The 25,859-nt window shown below is 56.5% G+C and overlaps 1 protein-coding gene across 5 annotated transcripts in view; it reads right to left on the bottom strand.

Annotated features, from left to right (window-relative positions):
• Window positions 1-3,191: 3,191 nt before the first annotated feature.
• Window positions 3,192-25,859, bottom strand: part of ZFHX2 (zinc finger homeobox 2) — a 28,998-nt gene continuing 6,330 nt past the window's right edge. Inside the window, exons 2-11 of one of the 5 annotated variants that reach the window (XM_082450600.1) lie at window positions 17,092-23,765; window positions 14,850-16,945; window positions 14,145-14,662; window positions 13,341-13,581; window positions 11,937-12,011; window positions 11,453-11,511; window positions 9,786-9,986; window positions 9,269-9,395; window positions 5,629-9,096; window positions 3,192-5,368 (exon numbers count right to left, since the gene is read on the bottom strand). In XM_082450600.1, coding sequence (XP_082306726.1) covers window positions 4,389-5,368; window positions 5,629-9,096; window positions 9,269-9,395; window positions 9,786-9,986; window positions 11,453-11,511; window positions 11,937-12,011; window positions 13,341-13,581; window positions 14,145-14,662; window positions 14,850-16,896 — 7,716 coding nt within the window. In that variant the 5' untranslated portion in view covers window positions 16,897-16,945; window positions 17,092-23,765 and the 3' untranslated portion in view covers window positions 3,192-4,388. Of the gene's footprint in view, window positions 5,369-5,628; window positions 9,097-9,268; window positions 9,396-9,785; window positions 9,987-11,452; window positions 11,512-11,936; window positions 12,012-13,340; window positions 13,582-14,144; window positions 14,663-14,849; window positions 16,946-17,091; window positions 25,208-25,859 lie in introns of those variants that run through there. The other 4 variants (XM_082450601.1, XM_082450602.1, XM_082450599.1 and 1 more) reach the window with 4 other exon arrangements.

Genomic DNA, 25,859 nt, shown 5'->3' with positions numbered 1-25,859 from the left:
CTGGTCCTTCATGTAACACAGGTTCCCAGCACAGTTTATCCCTGTGTCTCATATACGTTTTCCCCAGAGTTTCTTCCTGGTTTCTCTTCTACCTCCCTCCCCTCCCTAGCCAGGCTCCTCTGTCCGCCAGATTACAGGGTTCCTGGTAAGGACAGCTACTCAGGCAGCTCCAGTCCACGACTGTGACTGTACCTGGTGTCTCCACACCAGAGGAATTTAAGGTCCTTTCCCATGGATTAATGGTCAACATTTGGTCACCCTTCTTGACCCTGGTTACATTTCTCTGTTTATAAGCTTTTCCTACTTCCTGTTGTGTGAAGAAAATTACTATGTATTGGAGGGTGTTTCTACTTAATGGGAGTGTAGTTGATGGCTCTGGGGCACGGCCCTTGTGCCTATATGCCCGTGGGGCCCATTCTTTCTGGCATTTGTGTGCATCCGTGTAGCTCTCTCTATACATGGTTCTGCTGTTGTTTCTGACGGTGTGCTTGCTTGCTTCGTTGGTGTAGTTGTATAATACACAGAGCTCTGTATTTCAGATGTGAATATCTATACAGGGATGAATGATTAGAGGAGCGAATGTGTCTACTCCAGGGGCTAGAGGGTCGGGGGGAAGAACAGGTCTCTTTCTGTGGTCCTATTGCAGACTCTGCCCCATTTGGCCACTACGGCTTCAGATTTTCTCATTTTCTTCCACAGACTTTGATTTTTGTTCCTAGTTGAGAATTGGGTACCTTAAGCCATCCCCATACAGGCTCTGGTTTAGAGCAAAGACAGCCAAGATCATTTCCACCTCCTCCTCCTGGTACTGACCCTGACAGTAAGTAGGGTGGACCAGAATTTGGATGCTTTAGGACCTGTGTGTGTCAGAAACCCTAAGCCTTTGCCCCGAGCCATGGAAGACCAATCTTATGAGCCCTTGATTCAGGCTCACTTTAGAGCTGGCGTGGAGGGGAGGGAACCACGAGATAGGTATGGATGTGCCACGCGCTCGAGTTGGTTTACTGCTCCACAGAAGCAGCACATTTTAACCTGGGCGACTTGGCATTCACCTCTAGCATTCTGCGTGGGGCGGTGCTGACTCAGCCCCTGTCCACAGGAGCCACCCACTCGCTGAATCTCCAGAGCAGAAGTGCTGCTGCTGAGGACTGTGGTCTCAGGAAGGGGTTAGGGAGGAATGCTTCCGGCCACTGGGAACATGGAATGGCACACCCTCCAGAAGCACGTTGACTGACCTAAGTCAGCAGTTGACCAGGCTCCTCTGTCCCCCAGATTATAGGGTTCCTGGTAAGGACAGCTACTCAGTCAGCTCCAGTCCACGACTGTGAATGTACATGGGATTCTCCACGCCAGGGAATCTGGGTGTAAGAGATTATGTTGAAGAGCAACAGGAGGAGGAGTTTGTGGCTGTATTAACTCCTGGTGAAAATATTCATAGTTCAAACTAAAGCCAACCTACCCTGGCTGTAAATCCCTAAAATGCATGAAACCACACCTCTAATCATCCCATGCAAGGTGTTTGCCAAGGTTTTCTTTAAAACGTTCCCTCTTTTTCTCCTGTTTCTTTTTTTTTCTCTAATTTTTCTTTGTTTGTTTTCAACTTTTATACACATATCACATTCCCAGAAAGCACAGAGTGAAAAAGCTTCTTTCCTCATACACATGCTGCTAAGAAAATAGTTTTATACACAGAATTTCAACAGGAGAGAGAAAAGGATAGAGAGGGAGGGAGGGAGGTGTGCACGAGAGATGCTGAGGTGGGGGAAGGTGGGAGCAGCAGGAGCAAGCCCGTGGTTGGGCAGTTTCATTCTTCTTGCATTTGGAACTGGCGTTTTTGGCATCATCAGAATAACTAATCCACCCTACCCCTGATGTGCTAGGTTAGGAGCTTTTCATTTTAGAAATGAATGGGACCAGAAGTGAGATTCACAGAGCATATGGGGACTAGGAACTGAGCTAAGTTTTCCCTCCCCTTTTCTCTCCTCCTATCTTTTCTGCACATAAGCCACTGCTTCAGTATTAACATGTTCAAGGAACAGGGTGACAGGCCAGGAAACCTAAATCCCAGGGCTGGCTGAATTTGTGTGTGTGCGTGTATGAAATGGATACTGGTAGTAGAAGCAGCCTGAAGGGAGAGTTTGGAAGGAGACTACCTAGAAAGGGGGAGGTCTTCGGGGCAAGGGTCGTGGGAGAAACTACCTGGAGGACTGGGAAATTTTTGCAGGCTTTTCTTTGCTAAAACACCTGCGTCTCCACCCATTGCCACTGTAGCTGGGCTTTGGAGTTGCCACAGTTACTTGATGCTCACAGAGACAAAGAAGTTAGAGGTGGGGAACCCTCTTCTAGCACATTCCTCATCTGTTGGTTCCCTTGGTGATCTCACTCTATCAAAGGTTCGCCTTGTGCTTCAGTCATCTCCTTGCCCACCCATCCCTTCAGCTGTCATCAGCTCGAGACCCCATGATCTTCATAGGGAGGCCCTGACTCGTGTGTGTGTGTGTGTGTGTGTGTGTGTGTGTGTGTGTGTGTGTGTGTGTGTGTGTGTGTGTGTGTGTGTGTGTGTGTGTGTGTGTGTGTGTGTGTGTGTGTGTGTGTGTGTGTGTGTGTGTGTGTGTGTGTGTGTGTGTTGTGGCGGGGGGGGGGGTACTTCCAGCAGCTGCTGCTTCCTGGAGGAGATGGGCCAGGCCGGAGGAAGCAGGGGCAGAGGATGGGGTGGTGTGGGAAGAACACAGACAGGGAATAAGGGTCCCCACAAAGGCAAAGAGGTTCAAGAAGGGCCAGAAATCTGAAGGGGGCACCAGGAAGGGAATGGGAGGAGAGGTGTGTGAAAGAAGTGAATGAGAGGAGAGGTGTGTGAAAGAAGTGAATGAGAGGAGATGGTGGCAGCTACGTGAAAGGGAAGCAGACCCAAGATTCAGAAACCAGACTGCCCGGGCTATAGTCCACCCCTTTCCTCCTGAGACGGCCAAGCTACTTCCAGTGACACTGACTTTTGTAACTCACAGCTGAGAATGAGGGGATGTTTGTTAACCTGTCCTGATAAATACTCAATTCAGGGGGCAAGGATGGGGTTCTCTCCCCAGCCTCCAGGCTCTTCTCCCCATTACCAGCTCCCGCTCCTGAGGCTGGGCACAGCCAGGGCAGGGCTGCACTCCCGTTAGTCTTGTGGACCACTGAACCCAAGCAAGGACTTAAAGCCATTTGATCTTCCAGAGACAAGGTGGTTCAAAGACCTTTGAACCATTAAAATGGGGTGGGGTGGGGAGTGACACAAACAGGAAAAAAACCACTTGTTTGATGGGAGAGTTTTCAGGCTTTTTTCTTTTTTTTTTTCCAAGTTTGTTTTTCATTAGTTCATTCCTCTGGTCTCTCCATCTCTCTCTCCTGCACGTGTGTGCGTGCTCTCTCTCGCACTCGTGTTTTGTTTTTTTTTTTTTGGTCGTGTGTTTCAGTTTTTTTTTTTTAAAGAACTTTGGATTTGCCGTTGGTGGGCAGCGCCGGTCCCGGAGGCTGGACCGCCACGTGGCAGGGCTGGGACAAGGGGCAGGCCGACGGCTGCTGAGAGGATCTCTGTGTTTAAAGCCTTTGAGAATAAGTTACTGCAGTTTCCGGGGTGCAGGGTGGGGGCTGGCAGAGGGGTTCCTGGCCGCGGCTTCCCCTAGAGTTCAGGCCACAGAGGCTCCCCTGTCAGGTGAGGAGGGAGGGATGTGAGGAGAGTGAGCTGGGAGCACTTCTCCCCACTGACCTCCAGTTTGGTTAGAGTTTCGTGGGCTCCCTGCCCATCCCAGGCTCCAACCTTGGGAGCCAACTGAGTATTTGGAAAGAGTTTGTGAGCGGTATGGTGCTCTAGACGAGGAGGGTAGGAAGGAGAAGGGGGAGTGGCAAAGTTTATTTTCCTTCCCCCTTCCTTGTCTTGGGTTTTCTTTTTCCTTTCTTCTTCTTCTTCTTCTTTTTTTTTTTTTTTTTGGTGTTTTCTCAGTCAGTGGAACAGCGTGGGATAACATATTTGTGTGTTTATAGGAGTTGGAGGGGTGACTGGGAATTCAGTAGGAAAGAGGCTGTAGGAAGATGAAACCAAGGATAGATCTTGTGTCTGGTGGGCAGGGTGGATGTGAATGAATAATCGAGATGGCAAGATGGATGTGTTGCCCGTGAAGACCAAGGGGCCAGGATTTGTGAAGGATCGGTGTGTCTGGGGGTGGAGGAGGAGGCAGGACTCTGCTGGAGGTGGGGTGTGTGAAGCCCACTGAGGGTGGGAACTGAGAGATTCCCAGGGGGGTGGGCAGGGCCAAGGGTGGGGTGAGGGATTTGAGCTCCCACCAGACACCCCTTGGGGTAAGAGAAGGAGCCCCGAGGCCCTCCCTGTCCCCGCGTCTTGGTTTATCTGTTTATAAAGCTAGAAGTGTAGAGGTAGTAGTAGTTTTTGGGTTGGAGTCCGTGTGAGGTAATCTTGCTTCCTCTTTGGCAAAAGCCACAGCAGCCGTGGCGGCAGTGGCGGCGTTGGTGGCGGCGCCAGGTGGGCCCCCTGGGGGCGGGGCCGCCTTGCGCCTGTGGGCCGAGGAGCGCAGGTGCGAGGCCAGGGCTTCTCGCCCACTCAGCAGCACCTCACATGCCAGGCAGTGGTAGGTGCAGATGGGCACCCGCAGCGGGGGGGGCATGGAACCCCCGGAGCCCCGCCCAAAGAAGCAGAAGGATCTCTGGTGAGCAGTGGCCAGGGCCTCCCCGTCAAATGCCATCTTGCACTGGCGGCAAAGGTAGCGGTGGGTCACGTCCACGGTGGAGATGCCGGTGCTGCCTGTCAGCAGCTCGTTGGCCTCCCCGGCCTCCCCCTCCGCTGGAGCGGGCAGTTCAGGCGGCTTCGGAGGCGCTGTGGCTATGGGCTCGGGGGCCTGGGGCGGTGGCTGGAGGAGGGCGTTGGGGAGCAGTCCGATGAGGGTCTGAGGTATCACGGGGTTCATGGGAAACAGTCCCTTCTTCATGCCATAGAGCTGTTGGAAGTAGGCCCCCTGTAACTGGGGGCCAAAGACAGCTGGTGGCGTGGCCCCCCCTGCAGAGGGCAACGGGAAGGGCAGGAACTGGCCCCCCAACAGGGCTGGGACAGTGGCCTTCAATGCTTTGAGGTTCTTGAGGGCGTCAGTGGAGGAGTTGGCGGGGGCTGCAGCTGGCTTTCGCTCACCGGACACCTTGTCCCCAGAGGGTTCAGTAGGCGGGCCTGGGGCAGGGTCAGTGGTGCCTACTGTGGAGGTGTTGGTGTGGTCGGGCATAGGTCTCTGAGGTAAGGGGCAGCCTGGGCCAGCAGTCTGGACCACTGTGGTAGCAGGCAGGACCGAAGTGGTGAGGCCAAGGAGGCCTGAGGAGGCTGCAGGGCCTAGGAAGATGAAGAGTGATGATTAGCCACCTCCTGGCGCTGCCATCCTTCCTGCTGGAGGCCACCTCCAGCCACATACTCATGCGTCCCCACCGCCTGGCCTCCATGCTCCCTCTCCTCCCTTCTCTACCCCACCAGCTGGAAACACAGGGAGGCCAGGGAGGAGACTGGAGATGGGAGGAGTCAAGAAGGAAAAGGAAGGGCACCTCATTAGAGGGAGATGCCCTCTGAAGTCTAGCTTCTCCCAACCTCTCACTCACCTGCGCTGAAAGGAGCTAAGCTGCCCAGCGGGGGCTGGGCCAGAGCTGGGCCGGACAAGAGGACCGGGGCCAGGCGAGGCAGAGCCGGGGCAGCCCCGAGGGGCACAGAGGCAGGTGTGGTGGCAGGTGGAGCCTTGGGAGCGGGGGGTGCCTCGGGTGCTGGGGCCAAGTCGTAGCACTTGCTTTCACTCTTCAGCTGGGCTCGGACTGCCTCCTTGAGCTTGGCCAGGTGCTGGCGGGAAAAGAGGTGGCCTCGGCAGGAGACATAGAAGTCATACTTGACATCACAGTAGGGGCAGTCGGTGCGCTGGGCTCCCAAGGGGCCCTCACTGCTGCCCCCAGCCCCACCGACTGCTGCCCCCTGCAGCTTGGCCTTCTTCTCCTTGGCACGAGCATTCTGGAACCAGACCTGGATGACTCTCTTGGGCAGCCCAATCTCCTCCCCCAGCACCTCGCACTCCTGCATGGTAGGGGTACGGTAGGCTTCGTAGCAGGCTTTCATGATCTTCAGCTGCAGACTGCTCATCTGGGTCCTGTAGCGCCGCTGCCCCATTCCATCTGGGACCCCAGCCCCACCTCCTGGGCCCCCATTGGTCCCTCCAGCCCCGGGGGACTCTGGTTCAGCCAGGCTGGAAGCTGACGAATCACTTAAATCCCCTGCAGATGGACTGCAAGCCTCACTCTCTGGAGAAGCTTTAGACAGTTCCTCTGGGCCCTCATCCTCATTGGGTGGGGGGGGAGGTGGGAGAGGTAGAGGTGGCTCTGGTGTCAGAGTGGGGGCCTCTTTCCCAGGTGGCAGGAAAGGCAGAGGCCCAGCTGCAGGGGTGACCGTGGGGTAGGGAAAAGCAGGTGTTTCCCTCTTTGGGGCCTCCCTCCCAGCCCCATCATCCACCTTGCCCAGCAAGTGGTTGAACTTGGGGAAGGGTGCGGGGCTGGGTGTGACGGGGGCCTTGACTGCCGGACTGGGCACTCCCCCGGGGGTGCTTCGGAACTGGCCCTTCCTCTCCCGGGCCCTGGTGTTCTGGAACCAGACCTGCACCACTCGCTTCTTGAGCCCCACCTCCTCGGAGATGCAGTCGAGCATCTTGCGCGTCGGGTTGGAGTCCTGCATGTACCAGCGGTACAGGATCTCCAGCTGCTCCGGCAGGATGGTGGTGCGCAGGCGCTTATCCCTGGGGGGCTCACCCTCCCCACCCACCCCTGCTTCGCTGCCCGTGGGAGACAGGCTACCGTCCTCGTGCTTCCGTTTGAGGGGTGGCCCTGGCACTGGTGGAGTGCCTGGCACCGGAGGGTTTCGCTCCCCGAACACCAGCAAGGGCAGGTCTAGGAGGTGGGGGGCAGTGCTGGGCTGCACAGGTGGCAGGAAGTGCAGCCGGCGGTGACTGGTCAGGAGGTCCTGGCTGGGGAAAGACATGGCGCACTGGTCACAGGCGTGGACGGGGGCGGGTGAGGGAGGGGCCCTCCCTTCAGGCTCTTTGCCTCCTGGCTTCGTGGCCTCTGCTTGGCCCAGCTCTTCCCTGTCTGGAGGTTCTGGTGATGGGCCCTCGGGCCCCGCTGGGGGTTCCGGGCCCTGTTCCTCCTCTGCGTCTTCCTCCTCTGCGTCTTCCTCCTCTTCCCCCCTCTCTGCCTCTTCCTCCTCTTCCGGATGCTGGTCGTCATAGCATTTCTTGAGGTGCCGCACCAAGTCAAAAACACAGGAGAAGGTGGCCCGGCAGCGCCGGCAGCCGGAGGCTCCCCCAGTGCCTCCCCCGCTGGGCACAGGCCCACCGTCGCCGGCACTTTTGCGAGCCTTCTGGCGGGCGTTCTGGAACCACACCACCACCACACGGCTAGCCAGGCCCAAGAGACTTGCGAGCCGCTCCACCTCTCCGTCCTTGGGGTAGGCGCTGGTCTCAAAGAAAGACTGCAGGGCTTGGGTCTGGAACTCTGTGAACTTGGTTCTGGAGAAGCGGCGGCCTGCAGGCACTAGGGGAGGAAGATTCCCTCTGGAGCTTTCTTCCTCCTCTGGGGGCCAGCGTCCTCCTGCCCGGCCTCGCTCCTCAGGGGGGCAGGCCCCCCCTGCCTCAGGCTCTGGGACCAGGAGAGGTGGGCCCAGGTGGGGAGCAGGTGAATCCAGAGGCCCATCGGGAGGTTTGGGGGACCCTGCCGGGGGCGGGTAGAGGCTATCATAGCTCTTTCGAAACTGAGCGGCGTATCGGCTCAGGGCCTCAAAGGGCAGAAAGCGGCGGTGCACGTGCTCCTCGTGTGTCTTGAGGATGAGCATATTGGAGAAGAGTCTCCCACAGGCCCCGCAGGCCAGCTTGTCCCCACCGCCCAGGGCCTCGGGTGGGGGTGGGGTTGGGGGAGGGGGCACAGCCTGCTTCCCTTCATTGTACTGGATCACCAGCTCAAAGCCAAAGTTTTCTAGAAGGGCTTTGGCTGCGGTGCGGGCCGCCTCATTGGGCGTTGGCTGGGGGGGTGAGCTGGGCGCTGTCTCATTCCCCTCTTCTGCCGTGGGTGGCCGCTCCCACTCTCGCTCAGCCAGCTCGGCCTTAGGGGGCGGGGGAGGAGGGGTGGCGGCCGGCAGGGACAGCAGGGGCGCGGGCCCAGCCAGTGCCAGTTTGGGCCCTACCTTGAGGTCATGGAGGTAGAAGGGCAGGAGCAGCTGCTGCTGCTGGAGCTTAAGCAGGGACTCGGGCACCAGAGGGAAGGAGGGCAGGACTGGTGGGGCGAAGAGTGGGGCTGGGAATCGGTGCAGGTCCAGGGGAGGTGGGGGAGGGGACAGGAAGGGCAGTCCACCAGATATGAAGCCACCAGGGTCAGGGCCCTTCTTCTCAGTGCCCGCCTCCCCCTCAGTCTCGCCTTCCTTGGGCTCTTCCGGGCCGCGCTCTGGCCCCTCGGCCTTGGCGTCCGTCTTGGCTCCCCTTGAGCGAGTCTGGTGCAGGACGGAGCGCATGTGGATCTCCAGGGTGGAGCTCTGGTTGTAGGAGACGCGGCAGACCGTGCACTTAAAGGGCTTGTCTGTGGCGGCGGGGGCGGGTGCTGCACCAGCTTCCCCGCAGGCAGGCCCGGAGGGGTCAACGGCAGCCTTCTTCATCTTGTGCAGGTGGGAGACAGAGTTATAATGGACCAGGAGGATGTTCTTTTGCGTGAAGGACTCCTTACACACAGTGCACTTGTAGGGCCGGGCAGGGTCGAGAAACTTGTCCAGGGCAAAGTTGGTGGTCTTCCGATAGGTCAGAGGGTGGCGAGAGTCAGCTGGAGCTGGCTCTGCCAGGCGGGGCTCCCCGCCAGCCCCCTCTTCCTCCTCAGCCGTGGTGGGTGGAGGAGCTACTTCGTCAGCTTGGGCATCGGGCTGAGGGGCTGGAGACAGGGCTGGAGAAGGGGGCTGGTCAGGGCTTCCCATGGGCTTGTCTGGGGCCTCAGCTGAGGGCAGGGGAGGCTCAGGAAGAGGATCAGGACTGGCTTCCGGGGTCAGGTGAGGGCCTTCTGGGGGAGAGAGAAGGGGCGCAGTGAGAAGGGAACCTCGTCTAAATCAGACCCCACCCACTCAGTATCTAGGGCAACTCATCCTTGCCTCAGTTGTCTTTAGACCTTCTTGGTCCGAGGAATCCAGGTCCCCTTTCCTGCCACCTTGGGAGGTCTGCCCTCCCTTCCTTACCTGCTGCTTTGTCTCTGCTGGGCACAGGCTCTGGCCCGGGAGCGGGGGTCTCTGGGCCGTCCCCCAGAGGGCTTAGAGCGGGCCCAGGCAGCACTTTGGTCATCAAGGTCATCTCTACAGTTGTGGCCTGCGATGGAAGAGATCCCAGTGACTTCCCACCACCGTCCCGCTACCCCAGACCCGCCAGCTCTGCACCTGTGTCTGTGCCCAGCCCAGCTCCAGACTCCTCTGTGGACAAACCTCCCACCTAACTTCTGCCTGCCCCACGGAGGCGAGGGCCTGGGCTGCTGCCTCTCCTGTCTGGCAGCCGCGCCTGCTGTGGAGCAGTTCCTCTCAGGGCCCAAGGGCGCTTCCTCCCCAGCGAGTAGAGGCTCTGGACAGGTTCGGCTCTGAGGTTCCCTCCAGCTCTAAACTCCACCTTCAGATCCACGCAGAGCCGCTCCCCTCAGCACACACAGCTGCCCAGACACCGCGGCCTCTGCCTCCCCTCGTGCCCGGCCCCCCAGCCTGCACTCACCGCGAGCAGCAGCCTCTCAACGCACTCGGGCACCACGTTGTGCAGGTGGCTGAGGTGGAAGTGCAGGGCAGGCCGGCCCACCAGCTGCTCCTGGCACAGAGGGCACCGGTACTTGGGCTGCACTGCGTGCTGGGAGAGCGCGTGCGCCCTCACCTGCTCGGACTCTGGGCTCAGGAAACTGCAGTATGGACAGCAGAACACCTGGGGCACACAGGCGGTGGGGGAGGTGTCAGGGAGGTGTGGGACTTACCATCACTGCCGGGACACAGCCTGGTCCTACCCCTGATGGAGGAGGAGTCCCAGTCCTGAAAGCTGGCTCCTCCCTCACTTCACTAGGACGGGGACAAAGGCCTAGGCTGCGCTGCCCTGGCCTGTCTTCTTTGTCCTGCCCTCTCCCTCCGTCCTGGCCTCTCTCTTCCCCTGTCTCTGCTGCCCTATTCCATTCAGCCGACAGGACGGCCCTGTACCTACCTCCTCTGATTTAGTTTTCTTTCCTTACCTGCCCCCACCCTGCCTGTATCTCCTCCGTGAAATAGCTCCCCTTGCTTCTGGCACTTCCTGGACCCAGAGGCTCCCGAATCCCTGCCACTCTGCCTCTCCAAGGTCCCTGGACTAAGCGGGGCGCTCCCTACCTGTGTGCTCAGAAGGCGGCTCATTTTCCCTCTGCTCCTACTTTCTTTGCCTGCCTTTTTCTCCCCTTCCCTTTTTAATGTAAACAAACACCACAGCTCCCCCAGTGGCCCTGGAAAATTCTGGCCTGGCTCTTTTGGTGCATTCCCGCCTGGACCTCCAGAGGGTGGGGCATGAAGGCCCCTCTACTTCCGCCTCAGTCACCTGACTGCCTGACCTGCAGCCTGCATTTCTGTCAGCCTGCACTTCCTCTCCTGTCGCCTGTGCCACTGGTCCAGGCCTGCATGTCAGGGAGGGGATGGCCATAAAGGAAAGGTATCCAGACACTCATCTTAATGCACCTAGCCCTGGGAGCAGATAACTGGAACAGGAGTTAGGAGGCAGGGGAGCTGAAGACATAAGCCGTTACTGCAGCAGTTTGCAGTCGTAATACACATGGCATATTGCAGTCCAGTTTGGAGAGCTGGGAGGCACAGGGTGGCACCTCAAAACCAAAGGCCGGGAATCCCCTCAGAATGAACCCTTTCAGGCCCCAGAGCTAAGCTACTCTTGGGCCCTGCCTAGGTCAGCCACTCGGAGACTTGCAGAGCTTGCTGTCTGCGTGGATAATCTGGGTCAGTTCCTCTACCCTGAGGAAGGAGGTGCCAGGGCACTTCCACCCAGGCTCAGGGTTCTCTGTAGAAGATGAACTTCACATCTTTCTGCTCCCAACAGGAATAAAGAGCTGGGCAGCAGCTGGTGTTTTATTTTTGCCTTTCTCTTTTCATTTTGTCTCCCTCTGTGCTCCACCCCTCAGGGCCAGCTCAGCTGGTGCTCACATCCGGTAACTGGACCTAGGTGCAATTTCTGAAATGTTGTATTTGGAGTGACGTAAGTCACAAGCATGACAAAATTAGATCTGCCTTTGGTCTGAAATCTCTTGTCTGTAAAGATCTACTAATTAGAAGTTCAGCCTTTAGGATGTGAGCAGATCTCAGTAAAATTAGACGCCCCCCCCCCCCGCCGCCCCAGATCTTCCCAGTTACCCCGGTTCTGACTGTGGTCTGGTCGGCACTGTCTCCAGGAGGGCCAGTCTTGTTCTCTGCCTCTTCAGAAGCTGAAGATGAAAGGAGAGATTAAGAGACTCTGACAGCCCCTCCCTCTTCCTTTCACAGACCCCTGGCCCTTAAGATGACCTGATTTGTAGCAGAGGGCTTCCAAGGTAGGGGTGGGCTCTGGGGAAAGGGAGAAAGGGCAGGGAAGTACAGAACTGCACTCAGTACAGGGAGGGAGCTTGGCAGGGCTGAGCCCGGGTTAGCGGGATGGCCAGAGGGCAAAAGCACCCAGCTTTCTGTGGCTCCGCCTCCCTTCCCTCTGATGAGCCCTTTCTTTTGATCACTTTATCTCCTTCTGCACAGGAAGCCTTGCTGGGTGTCTGGATTACCGCAAGGTCCCATGAGCACCTCAGAATGTATAATATTAGGATTGGGGGGTGAGGAGGGCAAGGGATGGAGAAAGAAATGGACCAGATGAGCAACTCACCCAATGGTTCTGTCTTATTCTGGGCATCTTTCTCAGGGGTGGGTGGCTCAGCTAAGGGGGTGACAGGAGCCTTCCCTGTGTAGGATGAAGGGAGAGTCAATTTTAAAAGGATGAAGCACCAGAGAAGGGAGGACATAGGGCAGAGGAAGCAGGACAAGCAGCCAGGCAGTAAAGGGAGAAGATGGATAGATGAATCAATAGGAGAGGACAAAAAGCCGCCAAAAAGAAATACAGAGGATGAGGGGGGAAATTACAGTGTTGGAACTGGTAGAGCCTAAGAAATCATCTCTGCGAGTCTAGCCCCGTCATTTAAAGATGAGGGAACAGGTCCAGCAGCGGGCGACAGAAACAGGACCAAACTCAGCTCCCTGTCTTGACTGATCCTGGAAGAAGGGAGCCCAGAAATGTAGAGTGAGGGGCGCGGAAGAGGGAAGGTGAGGAAAGGAAGCAGCTGCGGTGAGCAGGAGGCGGCAGGTCTAGCTGGGAGAGGAGATTACCACTCAAGCAAGAATTGACAGATGTGTAGGAATTTATTTTCGGTGGCGGCCTAATTAAAGTGTTAAAGTTCCTTAACTCCATTCAGTCCTGCTCCAGGATCGTTAGCTATTGATCTGGGCCCCTCCGGCACTTAACTCCAGCCAGTGTATTGGCAATTCAATTAGCACCAGTCAATGCTGCCTGTTCCTGGCTCCTGCTGCCCCTGCCCTCACCCTTGCCCACTGCCGGCCTCTGCAAAGCCCGGACACCTGTGCCCACCTCTCACAGCCCCTTCCAGGCTCTTCTGCACCCTCTGGATCAATGGTGCCTGGCGGGCTCTTCCCAGTCTCTCTCGTACAACCTCAGCTGCCTAAGGGGGACCCTAAGCCCAGCCTTCGGACTGAAGACCTCCTAGGAGACAGGAAGAGGCTGGGGAGCTCATCAAGGGCTTCCCATCCTGCTGCCTTCGGGCCATGCCCCCAGCTCCCACCTCCTTCTGACAAGTCCCGGCCCAGCCCAAAGCTGATTCTATTCTTTCTCTGTTTTTCTCCCTTCCTCTCCTTCCTGACCAGCTCCTGCCACACCCCACACACACACACCCCCGCCCCCCCAAGCTTTGCCAGCACACCAGTCACCACTCGGAATCACTGGGTGGTTCCTTCTCACCTCGCTTCCTGCTCCACTCCTCCACCCAGCAAAATCCCTGCTCTTCTCTGCTGCCTCCTCCAACAGCCTCCTGTTCCCCACCTGCCTCGGCTGCCCCAGTGTTCCTAAAAGCCAGTTTCAGCAGCCTTCCCAGCGCCTTTCCGCTTGCTCTGGACTGTGCACGGACCCATTTCTCGTCCCCGTGCCACTCTCTCCTGGGCCCCCAGCTCCCGCCCTGGCTGCCCTCTCGGCCCAGCTCTTCTCCAGTGCCCTCTTCCTCACCGGGAGGCTGGAGCTGCCCGTGGCTGAAGCTCAGGATGCCCTGAAGAGCTGAGAGCCCCTCGTCGGCTGCAGGGCCGCTCTGTAGCAGCTGCAGGCGCCGCTGGGCCTGGGCATCGCGGTGGGCAGGGGCGCGCAGGTGCTGCAGCACAGCCAGGCGGGAGGGCGTCTCCCAGGCACACAGCAGGCAGTGGAACAGCCCCAGCTCCGTGCCCGCCGCCGCCCCCTCCATCTCCACCAGAAACTGCAAACGGGAAGGAGGCTGCTCAGGTGCAGAAGGACGGACGGATGGCCGCCCCTAGGTCCCAGGGGGCCCCTTTGCCTCCCCGGGGGGCCTGACCAGCAGCACCCCGACACCCCTTCCTCCCTCTTGGGCTCTCCTCTTCCTTCCTTTGGCCACCTGAGTGTGACTGCCTTTTCTCCCCCGTCTCCTCCTCTTCCTCCTACCAATCCTGGACTCCCTCCTAGTATATGAATGGAATCTGGTTCCATCCTCTTGAACTTCTGGGGACAAGATGGGCTGAGCAGACACAGACCCCTCCGCCCGGTCCCATACACCAGAAAAGTTGAATAAAGTACCGGAGTCACTTGGTCAGAGTCCACCATCCTTTGGTCTTTCTCCACGTCTTTCTCCAAATAGTTTTTCCCCTGGTGCCCTGGCCTTTTTTCTCCAATCCCGCCCCCCTGGGTTTTCTCATCACCTTCCCACTCTGCGTCTCCTTGCTCCAGCCCTGTCCCCTTCTCCTCTCTCCCTCAGGCTCTGTGCTGTGCCCTTCAAATCCCAGACCCTTCCTGCCCCACTCTCACCTTATAGATCTGGCTGTTCTCTTCATGGGCCGCACCCCGGGCGTGCAGCTGCATCTTCTCCTTGCTGTTGGACTCGAAGTCACAGATGTTGCAGCGCAGGTGCAGGGTGGGGACAGACCCATAAGGAGCCCCATCTCCCAGGGGCACTGGGGAGGGGGTGCCCATGGCCCCACTCCCCTCCCTCAGGTGGGCCGCCAGCTGGTACTTCTGAGCATGTTTGTCGGTCTTGAGGTGGAGTTGGAAGTTGGCCTTGAGCTGGGTGCCATAGCAGCAGAGCTTGCAGCGGTGGGTGTCACCAGCTACCTCCTTCCACTCGGCCTCCGGGAGGCTCCGGCCCACGCTGCAGTGGTAGAGCAGCAGCTCCAGGCTGTCTGTGCTGAAGGCCTGGCACACGAGGCATCGGAACACCTTCAGGGATGGGCTGTCATCTGGGGGCGGCGAGGCAGGCAGCCCGTCGGACAAGGGGCCCAGAAGCTGACTTTGAGGCAGGTGGGCATCCGGGGAGGGGCTGCCGGGGGCTAGGGGACAGAGACAGGTTAGTGGCCCCAGGAAGGAACAGGGCAGGGTCAGCTTGCTGTGTGGGAATGGGAGGGGTGGATGCTGAGGGAGCTGGGGTTATTTAAGCGGCGGGGCTGGCCCTGGAGAGAAAGCAGGGAACTGAGTTTGGCCCCGAGGAAGGGAAAAGAGAACACCCAGGGAGCTTACCAGCTGTGGGGAACTTGCGGGCAGGTGCTCCGAGGTGGTGGAAGCCATTGAGAAGCAGCTGGGCTTCCAGGGGCTTGTCTGGCCTCAGCCCGGGTCCAGGCAAGGGAGCCTGAGGCTGCCCTAGGGCCTGGGGTCCGAAGTACTGGAAGAGATCAGGGGAGGTGGCCGGGGCAGCCCCTGCTGGGGGCGGGGGGCCTGGCCCCACCAGCCCTGGCGGCAGCCCCAGCGGCAGCCCCTGGTGCAGCATGAGGACGTTCTGCATGTGCTTCTCGGAGGTCATGTGGATGCGCAGATTGCGGGAGATGTTGGTCTCGTAGCTGCACACCTTGCACTGCCAGGACGCTTTGGTCTTGGGCTCCTTGTCCCCCGCGGGGGGCGGGAGCACTGCCTCTGGGGGGCTCCCCTGCCCCCCTGGCCCCGCCTGGAAGCCCTGCAGGTTGGCCAGGTGCTTGTCGGACTGCATGTGGATGCTGAGGTTGCCCTTGGTGGTGGTGGAGTAGTTGCAGACGTCGCAGCGGTAGGGCTTGTAGCCACAGTTGTAGCTCTCCCCCCGGGCGAGGCGGGGGTGGGCGCCCCCAGCGCTGCAGTAGCTGCAGTGACTGTTGCTCTCAGGGTGCTTCTCCCGCATGTGCACATCCAGGGTCTGCTGGTACTTGTAGTGCCAATTGCACTTGGGACACTTGAGCGTCTTGCAGGAGTTGCGCGAGTGTAGCAGAGCCATGTGGCTGGACAGGCTGAGGCCCTGGAAGGCCGCAGGGGCCGGGGTGTAGTCATCGGCTGGGCGATAGGGCTGGGGCGGGTCACCAGTATCTTCGGGGGAGCCCACTGGGGCAGGGAGAACGCCCTCGTCCTTGGAGGTGGGTGAGCTTTGGTTGAGCGGGGGGCAGAGCCCTCCATCCTCCTCTTGCCCCTCGGGGAACCAACCTGGCCCTGCCTCGCCTGCCAGCGTCGGCGATTCTTTGGCTTGGCTTGGGCTGGGGTTCCAGGCGGCCGGGGTTGTCAGCGGGGAGGGCGGGCTGAGGGCCATGCCTTCTTCCACGGGCAGGACAGGGGCCTGGGCTTCGGCCGCAGCGGGGCCATCCTCGGTCTGAGCCGCGTGGGCCTCCACGTTCACGGTGCTGCTGTTGTCAAGGGGTATTTCTAAAGGGGCGTGAGCAGGCAGTTGTGGTGCCAGGAAGCTCAGGAGGGCCACGCAGCCCTCGTCCCCCTCCCGGAGCACGGCTGGGTTGCCTGGCAGGCCCTGGTGTTGAGCAGCGGTTAGCTTCACCCCGTGAGACTGTGTGTGACCCACAAAGGCCTGGGGCCTGCCGAAACCCAGGCGGCACGGGAGGCAGAGCCAGAAGAGTGCCCTGGGGTCTCCTCCCCTGCTCCCCGTGGGGCCATCTTTGGGATCTCCAGGTGGGTTTGGAGCCAGCTGGTAGCTCCAGAAGGCTCCATCCCTTCCCTCACAGGTGGCCAGAGATGGTGCTGAGGTATCGTGGGACAGAATTTGGTCAGAAGAGCTAAAGCCTTGGATTGGGTCAAAGCCATGTTGGATGTGAAGGGCAGTGAGGTGTACAGGGGGCGGGTGGGCAAGGAGGGGCAGGCTGGGCTCTTCCTTGATGCCTGCCTCACCCCAGGGGAAGCCCTTTGGTAACGGGAGTTCGCTGCCCCCTGGCAGGGACAGCTTGGCCACTAGGCAGGCCTCACCGCCAGCTGTGAAGACTAAGTGGTCGCTCAGGTCCACAGGAGGGAGCCCTCCCCCTTCCTCCTCCTGCTCCCTGTCTTCTTCCACCCCCAGGTCCTTTGGCGGGAAGCCACCACAGACCGGCTTCTCTTGGGGCTCCCCTATCTCCTTTGGTGGGACGAGGCCACAGCCTGGCTCCAGGGGCCGCCCCCCGGGCTCTGAGGACCTCATGCCCTCAGGGGCGGAGGGGGCAGCAGGGGGATCTTTGGTGACAGGATCAGAGGGGGTGCGGGGGGAGGAGGTGTCTGGAGGCGGGGACGGGGCATTGTGCCCAGGGGAGGGGGTGGTGCCAGCGGTAGAGGACGAGTTAAGGGTGGCCATGGCAGACGGAGGAGAGCTGGGGGTTCATTTCAGCGTGACAGCCAGGACCCTGTGGGGGAGACACGGAGAGAGCGGAGCTGTGAGGTGGCAGCGGAGACACCCAGTCAGGCAGTTGATTCTCCGGATCCTCCGGCCCCACCCTCCTCCCTGAGCGCCGGATTCAAGTACCCATTTGCCAGCTTGAAGCTTCATTACCTTAGCGTCTAACAGACTTCAAAGTGAACATGTCCAGAATCAGAACTCTGTATTTCTGCCCTGGACTTGTTTCTTCCCATCTTTCCTATCTCAGAAATTGGTACCACCATTTATCTGGTTGCTTAGGCTAGAAACCCACAGTTTCCTCTCGCCCTCACCCACGGGCAGGCAATTCGACAGCAGTCTCTCAAGCGAGCGTCTCGGCCTTCCATTCATCCTCATCTCCGGCAGCACCACGCCGGCCCGAGCCATTACTGTCGCTTTCCTGAACTAGTGCGACAGACTCCACGTTGGCCTCCACTTCCACTGCTGCCCCTCCTTCCACTCAGAATGATCTTTTATTTAATTCTCAATTATGAGAAATGCCAAACATACATAAAGATAGACCAAACAATATAAGGAACCCGTTTGTACTCATCACCCAGCTTCAACAGTCTCCAGACTCAGGGCCAATCTTTCCTTTTTTTTTTAATTGAAGTGCAGTTGATCTACCATGGTGTGGCAATCTCTGCTTACAGCAAAGTGACTCAGTTACACACACAGAGACATTCTTCTTTATATTCTTTTCCATTATGGTGTATCACGGGATATTGAATATAGTTCCCTGTACTATCCAGTAGGACCTTGCTGTTAACTCATGGCCAATCATGTTTCATCTATATCCTCACCCACTTCCCCTTTTCCTGTATTGTTTTAAAGCAAATTTCAGGCATCATAATCACCTTTCAAAATGTAAACCATACTCTATTCTGCTGAGAACACATCAGTGAGTTCTCACTGCACTGTGAATAAAATCCAAACTCTGCTCCCTGATCTACAAAAAAAGCCTATTTGATCTGGCACCTGCCTACTTCTGACACATCTTTAATACTCTCCACCCCACCTGGCTGGCCAACTCCAGCCCACTGGCCTTCTTGGTCCTCAAACACACCAAGTTCATTCCCACCTTAGCAGCTTTCCTGAGCTGTTTACTCTGCCTGCAGTGCTCTTCCCCCAGACTTCTGCCCAGTGGCTCCTTGTCATTCGGTGTCTGCTTAAATAGCACCTCTTCCAACAGGCCTCGCCTCTCTACAGAAGCTAACACAGCCGGCGGAGGGATGGGGGGGTGGGGAGGGGTATTTTCTTCCGAGATTCATCACTACCTGATATTTGCTGGTTTCCTTATTTCTCCCTTCTAGAAACTAAGTTCCATGAACGCAGGAACTCTGCTTTATTGGTTGCCGTTTCACTGGTACCGAGAAAGATGCCTGCCACATATACATGTCTGTTGAATAAATCAGCTCTGGGAAAGACCCTCAGATTTTCCACACCCTGAAGAGTTAGTTTCCCTAAGTCAAGGTCCTCTTGCCAGAGAGGCCACAGTGACTTTCCTCTGGCCTGCAGACACCATGCTACTCTCAGATGCGTTCCAGATCCATCTCTCTTCACAGGTGGGAGAGCTTCTGGCCAATTGAAAGACAATGGCTTGTATGAGATGACCCGCCCCTCTCCTCCTCCACGGGGATTTTAAAAAAAAGTAACAGTAATAATATTAAGGTACATATAGCATGGTACTGGCACTGTGTTAAATGCTTTAATCAATTATCTCATTTAATCCCACGACAACCTTATTTTATGGGTGAGGCACCCAAGAAAGAGAGGCTGAATAATCTGATGATTGTCACACAGCTCCAAGGTGGTGAAACTAGAAAAGGACTGGCGGGCACAGAGCTAGACCCCAAAGCTGTGGCCTGGGCTCCTCCACCTACCCGGACTGCCCCTCAGACAGTACTGGCAAAATGAGCCTCCAAAAGTCTAGAAGTCAGGATTCCTGAGCTGCCTCCAGCTGACTGGAATTACCGAGCCCCACCCCCTTTTTTACCTTGGTCCCCCCTCAAACTCACCAATCCCCCCATGCCTCACCATCCCATGCTTCTCCCAGTGTCCCAGATGGCCTGACTCCTCTTCAGTTCTTAATTATCAGCAGATATCGAACGATTAAACCTTTAGCGCTCAGGCCAGAGTGCTGCCAGGAAGTGGTGTGGCCTCTCCCGCCTTGGGCAGCCTCTAACCCTCACCTTCAGATTCCCTGATTTGGAATGGGTCCTTGGTCTGGCCGCACTCAGCCTGGAGGCCCCCATTCCCACTCCCCTCCTCCTCCTGGGGGGCCAGCCAGGCGTGAAGTCGAAGGAGGAGCCATTAAGGAGCTCCGCGAGGGGCTGGCTCTGCATGCTAATGAAAATGCAAATCAGCACCTGGGCCGAGGTGGGGTGGAGAACTAACAGGGAAGTAAAGGAATTGGACGGGAGGCGGGAGGCAGTTATCTTACATAACCAGAAAGCAGAAGCCCTGAAGTTGTGGGATAAAGGTATTCTTTCTATGGAATCCTTGGGGTGCCGGGGGAAGTGGGGAGATACATGTGCTGGAGTGTGAGGGCCTGACATTCCACTGTCACTCCCATAACGGGGGCTCACCTGGTAGGAAGAACTGAGATGGGGCAAGAGCGGCCCCTCCTGGGCCCTGACACTGAGGGCTGAACTTGGTAGGTGCTCTCCCCCTGCTGGCCCACCTCACATCCGTCAGCAACTTCTCTCTGGCTCCCAAATCACAACTCTAGATCAAACTGCAGAGGAGGGCTAGGAAGACCTAAGCCCCAAATCCTCTCTCCAAAGCTTTTACTTCCCAGGACTGGAAAAAGACAGCTGGTTCCTAGCTAGAAACCAAAGGAGCTTAGCTTTGGGCTAGCTAGTGGGTGAGACCTGGATCAGCGGAGGGAGGGTAGGTCTGAAGCTGTTTAAAATTGCAAATCTCTTCTCCCCCTCCCCCTCCCCCTCTACAGGAAAGAATTTCAATTGCAAATTTGTCTCTGCCTCAGTGCCTCTCTTCCCGCTCCCCCCACTGCCACCAACTCCCCTCCCCCCTTCTTCTCTGTGCTTCTCCCATCACCCACTATTTATTACAAACCTTGAACTGCAGCAATTATTTTTTCACTTTCCCCCCCTCCTTCCATTTTCCTCCGCCTCAGTCTTTTCTTCTGTCCCTCTCTGAATCTCTGTGTCCCTTTCTCTGCCCTTCCTACCTTGACCTCAGTTTTCATCTCTTTCTGGAGACAGGTCCCCACGCACCACCACCAGGCCCAGAGTCTTATTCTCCCTCAGACCACTGTCATTCCTCCTGTGGTTCCAGGCTTTCCTTAAGGGCATCTCTTCCCCCTCAGGGTACACCTTAGATGTGGGGAAAGGGAGAAGGCGAGCCCTTAAAGGCCCTGGCATTCCTGTGTGTGGAGGAGGGAAGGAGGAAGAGGGCGGATCGGGTGTAGGGTGGAGGTAGGGGGATAGTCAAAAGGAAGGACCTGGGTAGAGGCGAGGGCCGGGGGCCCACGAGGAGAGGGGTTAGGGGAGACCGAGCAGGCAGTGGTGGCGGTGTGATTAGAGCAGAGATTGATGTGAAGGGGCGCCACAGACGGCAGAGAGAGTCAATAAAACGAGAGGATCACATTAGAGGCGACAGAAAGAGCTTTAAATTACAAGGCTGCTGCCACCGAGGGGGATGGGAGGAGGCAGTCCTGGAGCCAGGGGAGGGTGGAGAGTTCTGAGGGTGTAGTCATCCCCTAAGATGAATCATCTAGCTCCAAAATGGCCCTCAGCCTCCAGAGCTCGCTTGCTGCCCCTTCATTCCATCTCCCTCCCTAATGCTTCCTTCCCTCACAGCGTGAGGAGAAAGGGAAAATGGAGAGAAAGCTATGGGGAAACAGAAGAGATTTTTGGGGGGTATTGCCCTCTTCCTCTGTCCAGACCCAGGTCCCTCCTTATTCCTCAAGGAGAGAAGGAAAGGATGGCAGTGCTACTTCTTTCAAAGGTCAGCTAGGGACTTGTTGCCCCATCAACATAATCCCTGAACTCAGATATTCTTCCATGGGAGGTGGGCAGAAAGGCACCCTGTAAGTAGCTGGACAAGAATTCCTACTTCTTGAAATGTACCGTACTTAGAACAGGAAGATGCCAGGGAACCAGGAGGCTTCAGGACAGACAGTAGGACCCAGAGAGCTACCAAGAAAGATGTTATGAGAGGGACAGAAAGGCTTGGATGTGACGTGGAAAGCTGCAAAGGCGGGCTCTGAGACCACAAAAGACAACACTCTTGAGACTTCAGAACCGGAGAATTACAGGAGCCAAAGGGACAAGGGCAAAGGAAGGACCAAAGAAGTGAGGCCTGAGGAAAGGAAGAATGTGCCCCTCACCGAGGAGGCGCCAGGCCGTGGGGCCTATAGAACTGGAGGCAAACCTAGCCAGGGGCACTTCCTCTGGAGCTGGAGTCCCATCAAGACCAGGACTCCCCTGGGCTGGAGCCCCCTCCCACCTCTGGTGGAGCTGGATTGGAAAAGTGACACGACTGCTCCCTAGTGGTTACGGAGGGAACATCACCGAGGAGAGGACAGGCCCGCAGGGACAGACTGGCTTTCTCCTCCCAGCTCCCCTCCTTAAAACAAAAAACAAAAACCCCTCTCCTTTCTTTTCTTCAAACCCAACGACAGGGCAAAGTCTTCCCCAGCAAAGTTGTGCCAGAGGGCACTGGCACATTTGCTTACAATTTGCATACGGTGATTTCCAAGTCCGAGCCCTCCAGACATTTTTGCCTTTCACTTTTCCAATCGTTCCATCTATCCTCTTTCCTTGGAGCCCATTTTAGGGACCTTTTCTTTCTTCTCTCTGAAATCCCTGCCTCCAGCCTGCCCTCTTCCACACTAACTTTGCCCTGCCCTTCTCTCCTTTTGGTTTCAACCTGTAGCTTTTAAGAGGCAGCCACAGAGGGGAGGGGAACAGAAGCAGGAAAGATGGAGTGTGTGTGCCCACATTAGGGGGATCAGTTGGTACCAACAGCAAATAAACTCTAACCAGGTGAGATTTCTTTTCTAAGGCAGTGGAAGAACATGGGCTATGGATTCACTTAGACCCAGGTTCAGTCCTGGCTCCCCACCACTCACCAGCTGTGCAGCCTTGGTAAGTTACTTATCCACTGTTTTCTCATCTGGAAACTCCCTGGCCCTCACTCCCAAGTGCTCATACAGGAGAAGGGTTTACAGCTGGCTTTGTGCTGTTATCTGAGCCTGGGTCTCTCCAGTACACCTACAAGATCACACAGCTGCCACCGCTGTCCTTACCCGGTTGTTGTGAAGACTAGTACAGGTAACATGTGAAAAGTGCCCATACTGGTGTCTCAGGTCAGTTTCTTTCCTTCTCTCTGGCTCTCCGCCCCCGCCACCCCAAAAGGGGGGCAAGGTGTGTGCAGCTAGGCTGATGCTTTCCTTCTGTCTTGCCCCTTCTTGACCTGGACTCATCCTCTCATCTCTGCCCTTTTCGACTGAGGGCAGATTCTTCGGTGGGCAGGATTTAAACCTAGTCTGCCCAGCAGCAGACCTCATTTCTCACCAGGCCCTCTTGATTGCTGCGTCTAGAGACATCCCATTATCCCGAACCAGAGACTGGAAGCTTTGCCCAGGCTCACACTTGGATCAAAACTATTATGGCCTCTCCTTGCATTAAAACTATCACTTTCTCTGTCTCTAAAGCTTACCTTCTATATTTAAAAAGAAAACAAAAAAAGGTACTCCTATTCCTCCATTTAAATTCTACCTATCTCTCCTAGACATCTCCCTGGCACCCCAATACTTAGGGAGTGTTTACTTTGTGCAAGAGAAGTTTTGTCCAAAAGAGAGAAAATAAGAATGGCGGGAAATGAGAGAGGCAGGAAAAGGAGTATCATAGAGGGTAAAGAAAGACAGCCAAGGCAGAGAAGAGGACGGAGGAAGAAGGGAGGGAGAGGGAGGGAAGGAGCGGGGAGCTGGATCTTGATCTGTACATGTAAATACCGAATCTTGAATCTTGGAGAATCTCGAATCTCGTTGAGAGCTCCCAGTTTTGGCAGCAGATTGGGCAGGTGGCCTGTCCCCAGTGAGAGGGATGGAGCAAGCAAGATGCTTAAAATGGGCGGGAGGGAACTGGGTGGGGTGTGAGGAGAAAGGAGAGCCTGAGAGGAAGAAGATGGGGGTGGGAGGGAGTAGACAGGGCTAAAAGGGAAGCTGTGGATTAAAACCACAACCAGAGAGGAACATCCATCCATATTGGCGTGGCTTTGTTGAGATGTGCTGCAGCATGTCTGCTGCTGGAGGAGAGGATGGTGTGGAGAGGAGTGGAGCCTCTTGCCAGTGCATCTCCCTCAGTGATGCCACAAGTGTTAGGACAGCAGTGTGGAGCTGTGTGATCTTGTAGGTGCACTGGAGAGACCCAGGCTTAGATAACCGCGCAAAGCCAGCTCTGAACCCTTCTTCTGTATGAGCACTCCAGAGCGAGGGGACAGGGAGCTGTGCCCTTGAATTTAGATTCAGGATCCTATCTGATCCTGGCATGGGGGACCTCTGCGGAAGACCTTTGATCTCCCTGAGCTTGAAAAGAATTACGTGCAATTCTTCTAGAATTACTTGGAAGGATACCATTGTAAGTGGCTGTGTATATAAATAAATCCTTCTGGTCCTCTGATTCTGCATGAACCCTTGTGATAGTAATGACTCTGTTTAAATACTATTAAAACAATAACAACAAGAACTAATAATAATAGTATCTTTAAATGTTTACCTTGTGTCAGGCACTGTGCTGAGCCCTCTGGAAGCATCACATCACCTAATCCTCCACTACAATCTGATAAAATAGATACAGCTACTCACTCCCATTTTACAAACATGGAAACAGACTTAGATGGGTTATGTAATTTTTAAGGTCTAACACTTGGAAAATAGAGTCGAGATTGGCCTCAGGTAGCCTGACCCCAGTGCTCTGCTCTCAAGTTAATTTGTAAGCTTCTGAGCTCTGGCTGGTAAGCATTCTGAATGAGATCCTTGAGTCTGAGTGTGTTATTCTGCGCTTATGTGTGTTGCTTTGAGCATATGTGCTGTCATGCTCTCCTTTGAGCTTGAAGGTGTTAGATGGCCTTCTCCCAGTTGTTAGTGTAAGATGGGCCCGAACAGGCCACTGCTTTGTGTGACTCCAGGGGGCGCTATTCGCATTGCAGTCTATGCACGGGCCCTGGCCATTCTGTGTGTGTGTGTGTGTGTGTGTGTGTGTCTCTCTCTGCTGGGGGTGGGGTGGAGGTGTGTATCAGATTTCTGATAACCTCTCTGAAAGTTGGAAGTCTACACATGTGTATTCTTAATAGCATATGAACTTCAGAAAAAACGGTATGGTATTATTTTAAAACATAGCCTTTAAGGTCAGACAGACTGGGAATCAAATTCTAGTTCTATTCCCTGTGATGTAAATGTCCTCGGGTGGGTTGCTTAAAGCTTGTTGCTTCATAAATAGAATGGGGAATAGTTCCTCCTGGAGTTGTGCCCGTTGAGACGATCATTACTGAGACTGGCACTTTGTATGTGATCAATAAATGGAAACGATAATTGCTCACCCACGTGTCTTATTCCCCGAGTTCGGGTGTACGTGTGTGTTTATTGCTTTTTATTGTGTGTGTGGCTGAGGGCCTGGGTGTAGCCCTGTCCCGGCACCTCTTCGGGGTTAGTGAAGGGTCTCCCCGAGGCTCTCGGTTACACCCGCGTGGGCCCTGGGCTGCCCGTTCAGCGGCGGGGTGTCCTGTGCGGGTGTGCTGCCACGTGCCTGGCGTGCCTGTTTGTGCTCGGTGGCCCGGCTGGCGCGGGCGTGTTTGGGGTGGTGGTAATTACTGGGATGGCCCAGCCCTAATGAGTGTGATCTCGTTACACCCTCACCGCCTCTAATGGAGCTAACCTCATTTCACAGCCATTAGAGATGGAGATGAGGCCCCGCCCCCGGCCCCGCCAGCTGCAGCTCCCGCAGCCCCGGCCACGTCCTTTCCCTCCGGCTCGCCATTTCCCCGTGCCACCGCTCCTCTCCCTCCCGGTCCTCTGCTCCTCCTTCCAGGCTTCCCTCCCCCGTTCCCCATTGTTCTTTTCCCTTCCCGTCTTTCCGCGCCTCTCTCCCCTGCCCTGCTCTTCCCTCGTCCCCCTTCCCTCCTCTCCTCCATTCCTGGCTTCCTCTCTCCTTTCCGCATCCCCCTCCCTCTTTCTTCCCCGGGTCCGTCTGTCCTCCGCGCCCTCTTCTCCGCGCCCCTCCCCCGCCCTTCCCTGCTGCTGGCCCTCCCCTCCCCCACGGTGCCCCGTCTGGCCAAAGGACAAATCTCAAGGGGAAACCAGCAAAGACAAACAAGGAGCAGTGACTTCATTATCGTCGTTAATTTGCCACTTCAGTTCCTCCCACAAGGGTCAAAGCCGGCACGGCTTGAACTCAGGACTGACGCGGAGGCTGAGCCGGCCGCCCGCCTTTCCCGCCTTAAGCCTCTTCCACAACCACTCGGCCTCCCTCCTCCTCGCCGCCGTCATTTCTCTGCAGGGGGTCAGGCTCCGGGTTTTTCTCTTCCGTTTCTTAGTCCTCGCAGCCTCAGCCTACCACCTTCCTTCCTTTTTCATTTAAACCGTGGCCTTCTCTCCACCTCTCTCCCGGCTCCAAGTCACATGGTTTTTACCTTTGACTCCCTCTTTCTCGTCCTATTCAGCCTGTTTCCGCTTTTCCCACTCCCTCCCTGCCCCGTTCATCCTGAACCAGTATCTTGGTCTTCCCTCTTCCTAACCTCAAGCACACTCCTTTCCCTAAAGCACCGGGATTTATCTCTAGGTTTTGAAAACCACATAGCCTGATGAAGCTGGGGATGGGAGGAAGGAGGAGTTTGTGGTCCAAGCAGGAAAAGTGGTACAGAACGTGGAAATGGCT

The sequence above is a fragment of the Balaenoptera physalus genome (assembly GCF_965194825.1).
Source record: "Balaenoptera physalus genome assembly, chromosome: 2".
NCBI classification, from domain to species: Eukaryota; Metazoa; Chordata; class Mammalia; order Artiodactyla; family Balaenopteridae; genus Balaenoptera; species Balaenoptera physalus.
Note: the sequence above shows the minus strand (reverse complement) of the source record. Positions and strands in the feature narration are given on the sequence as shown.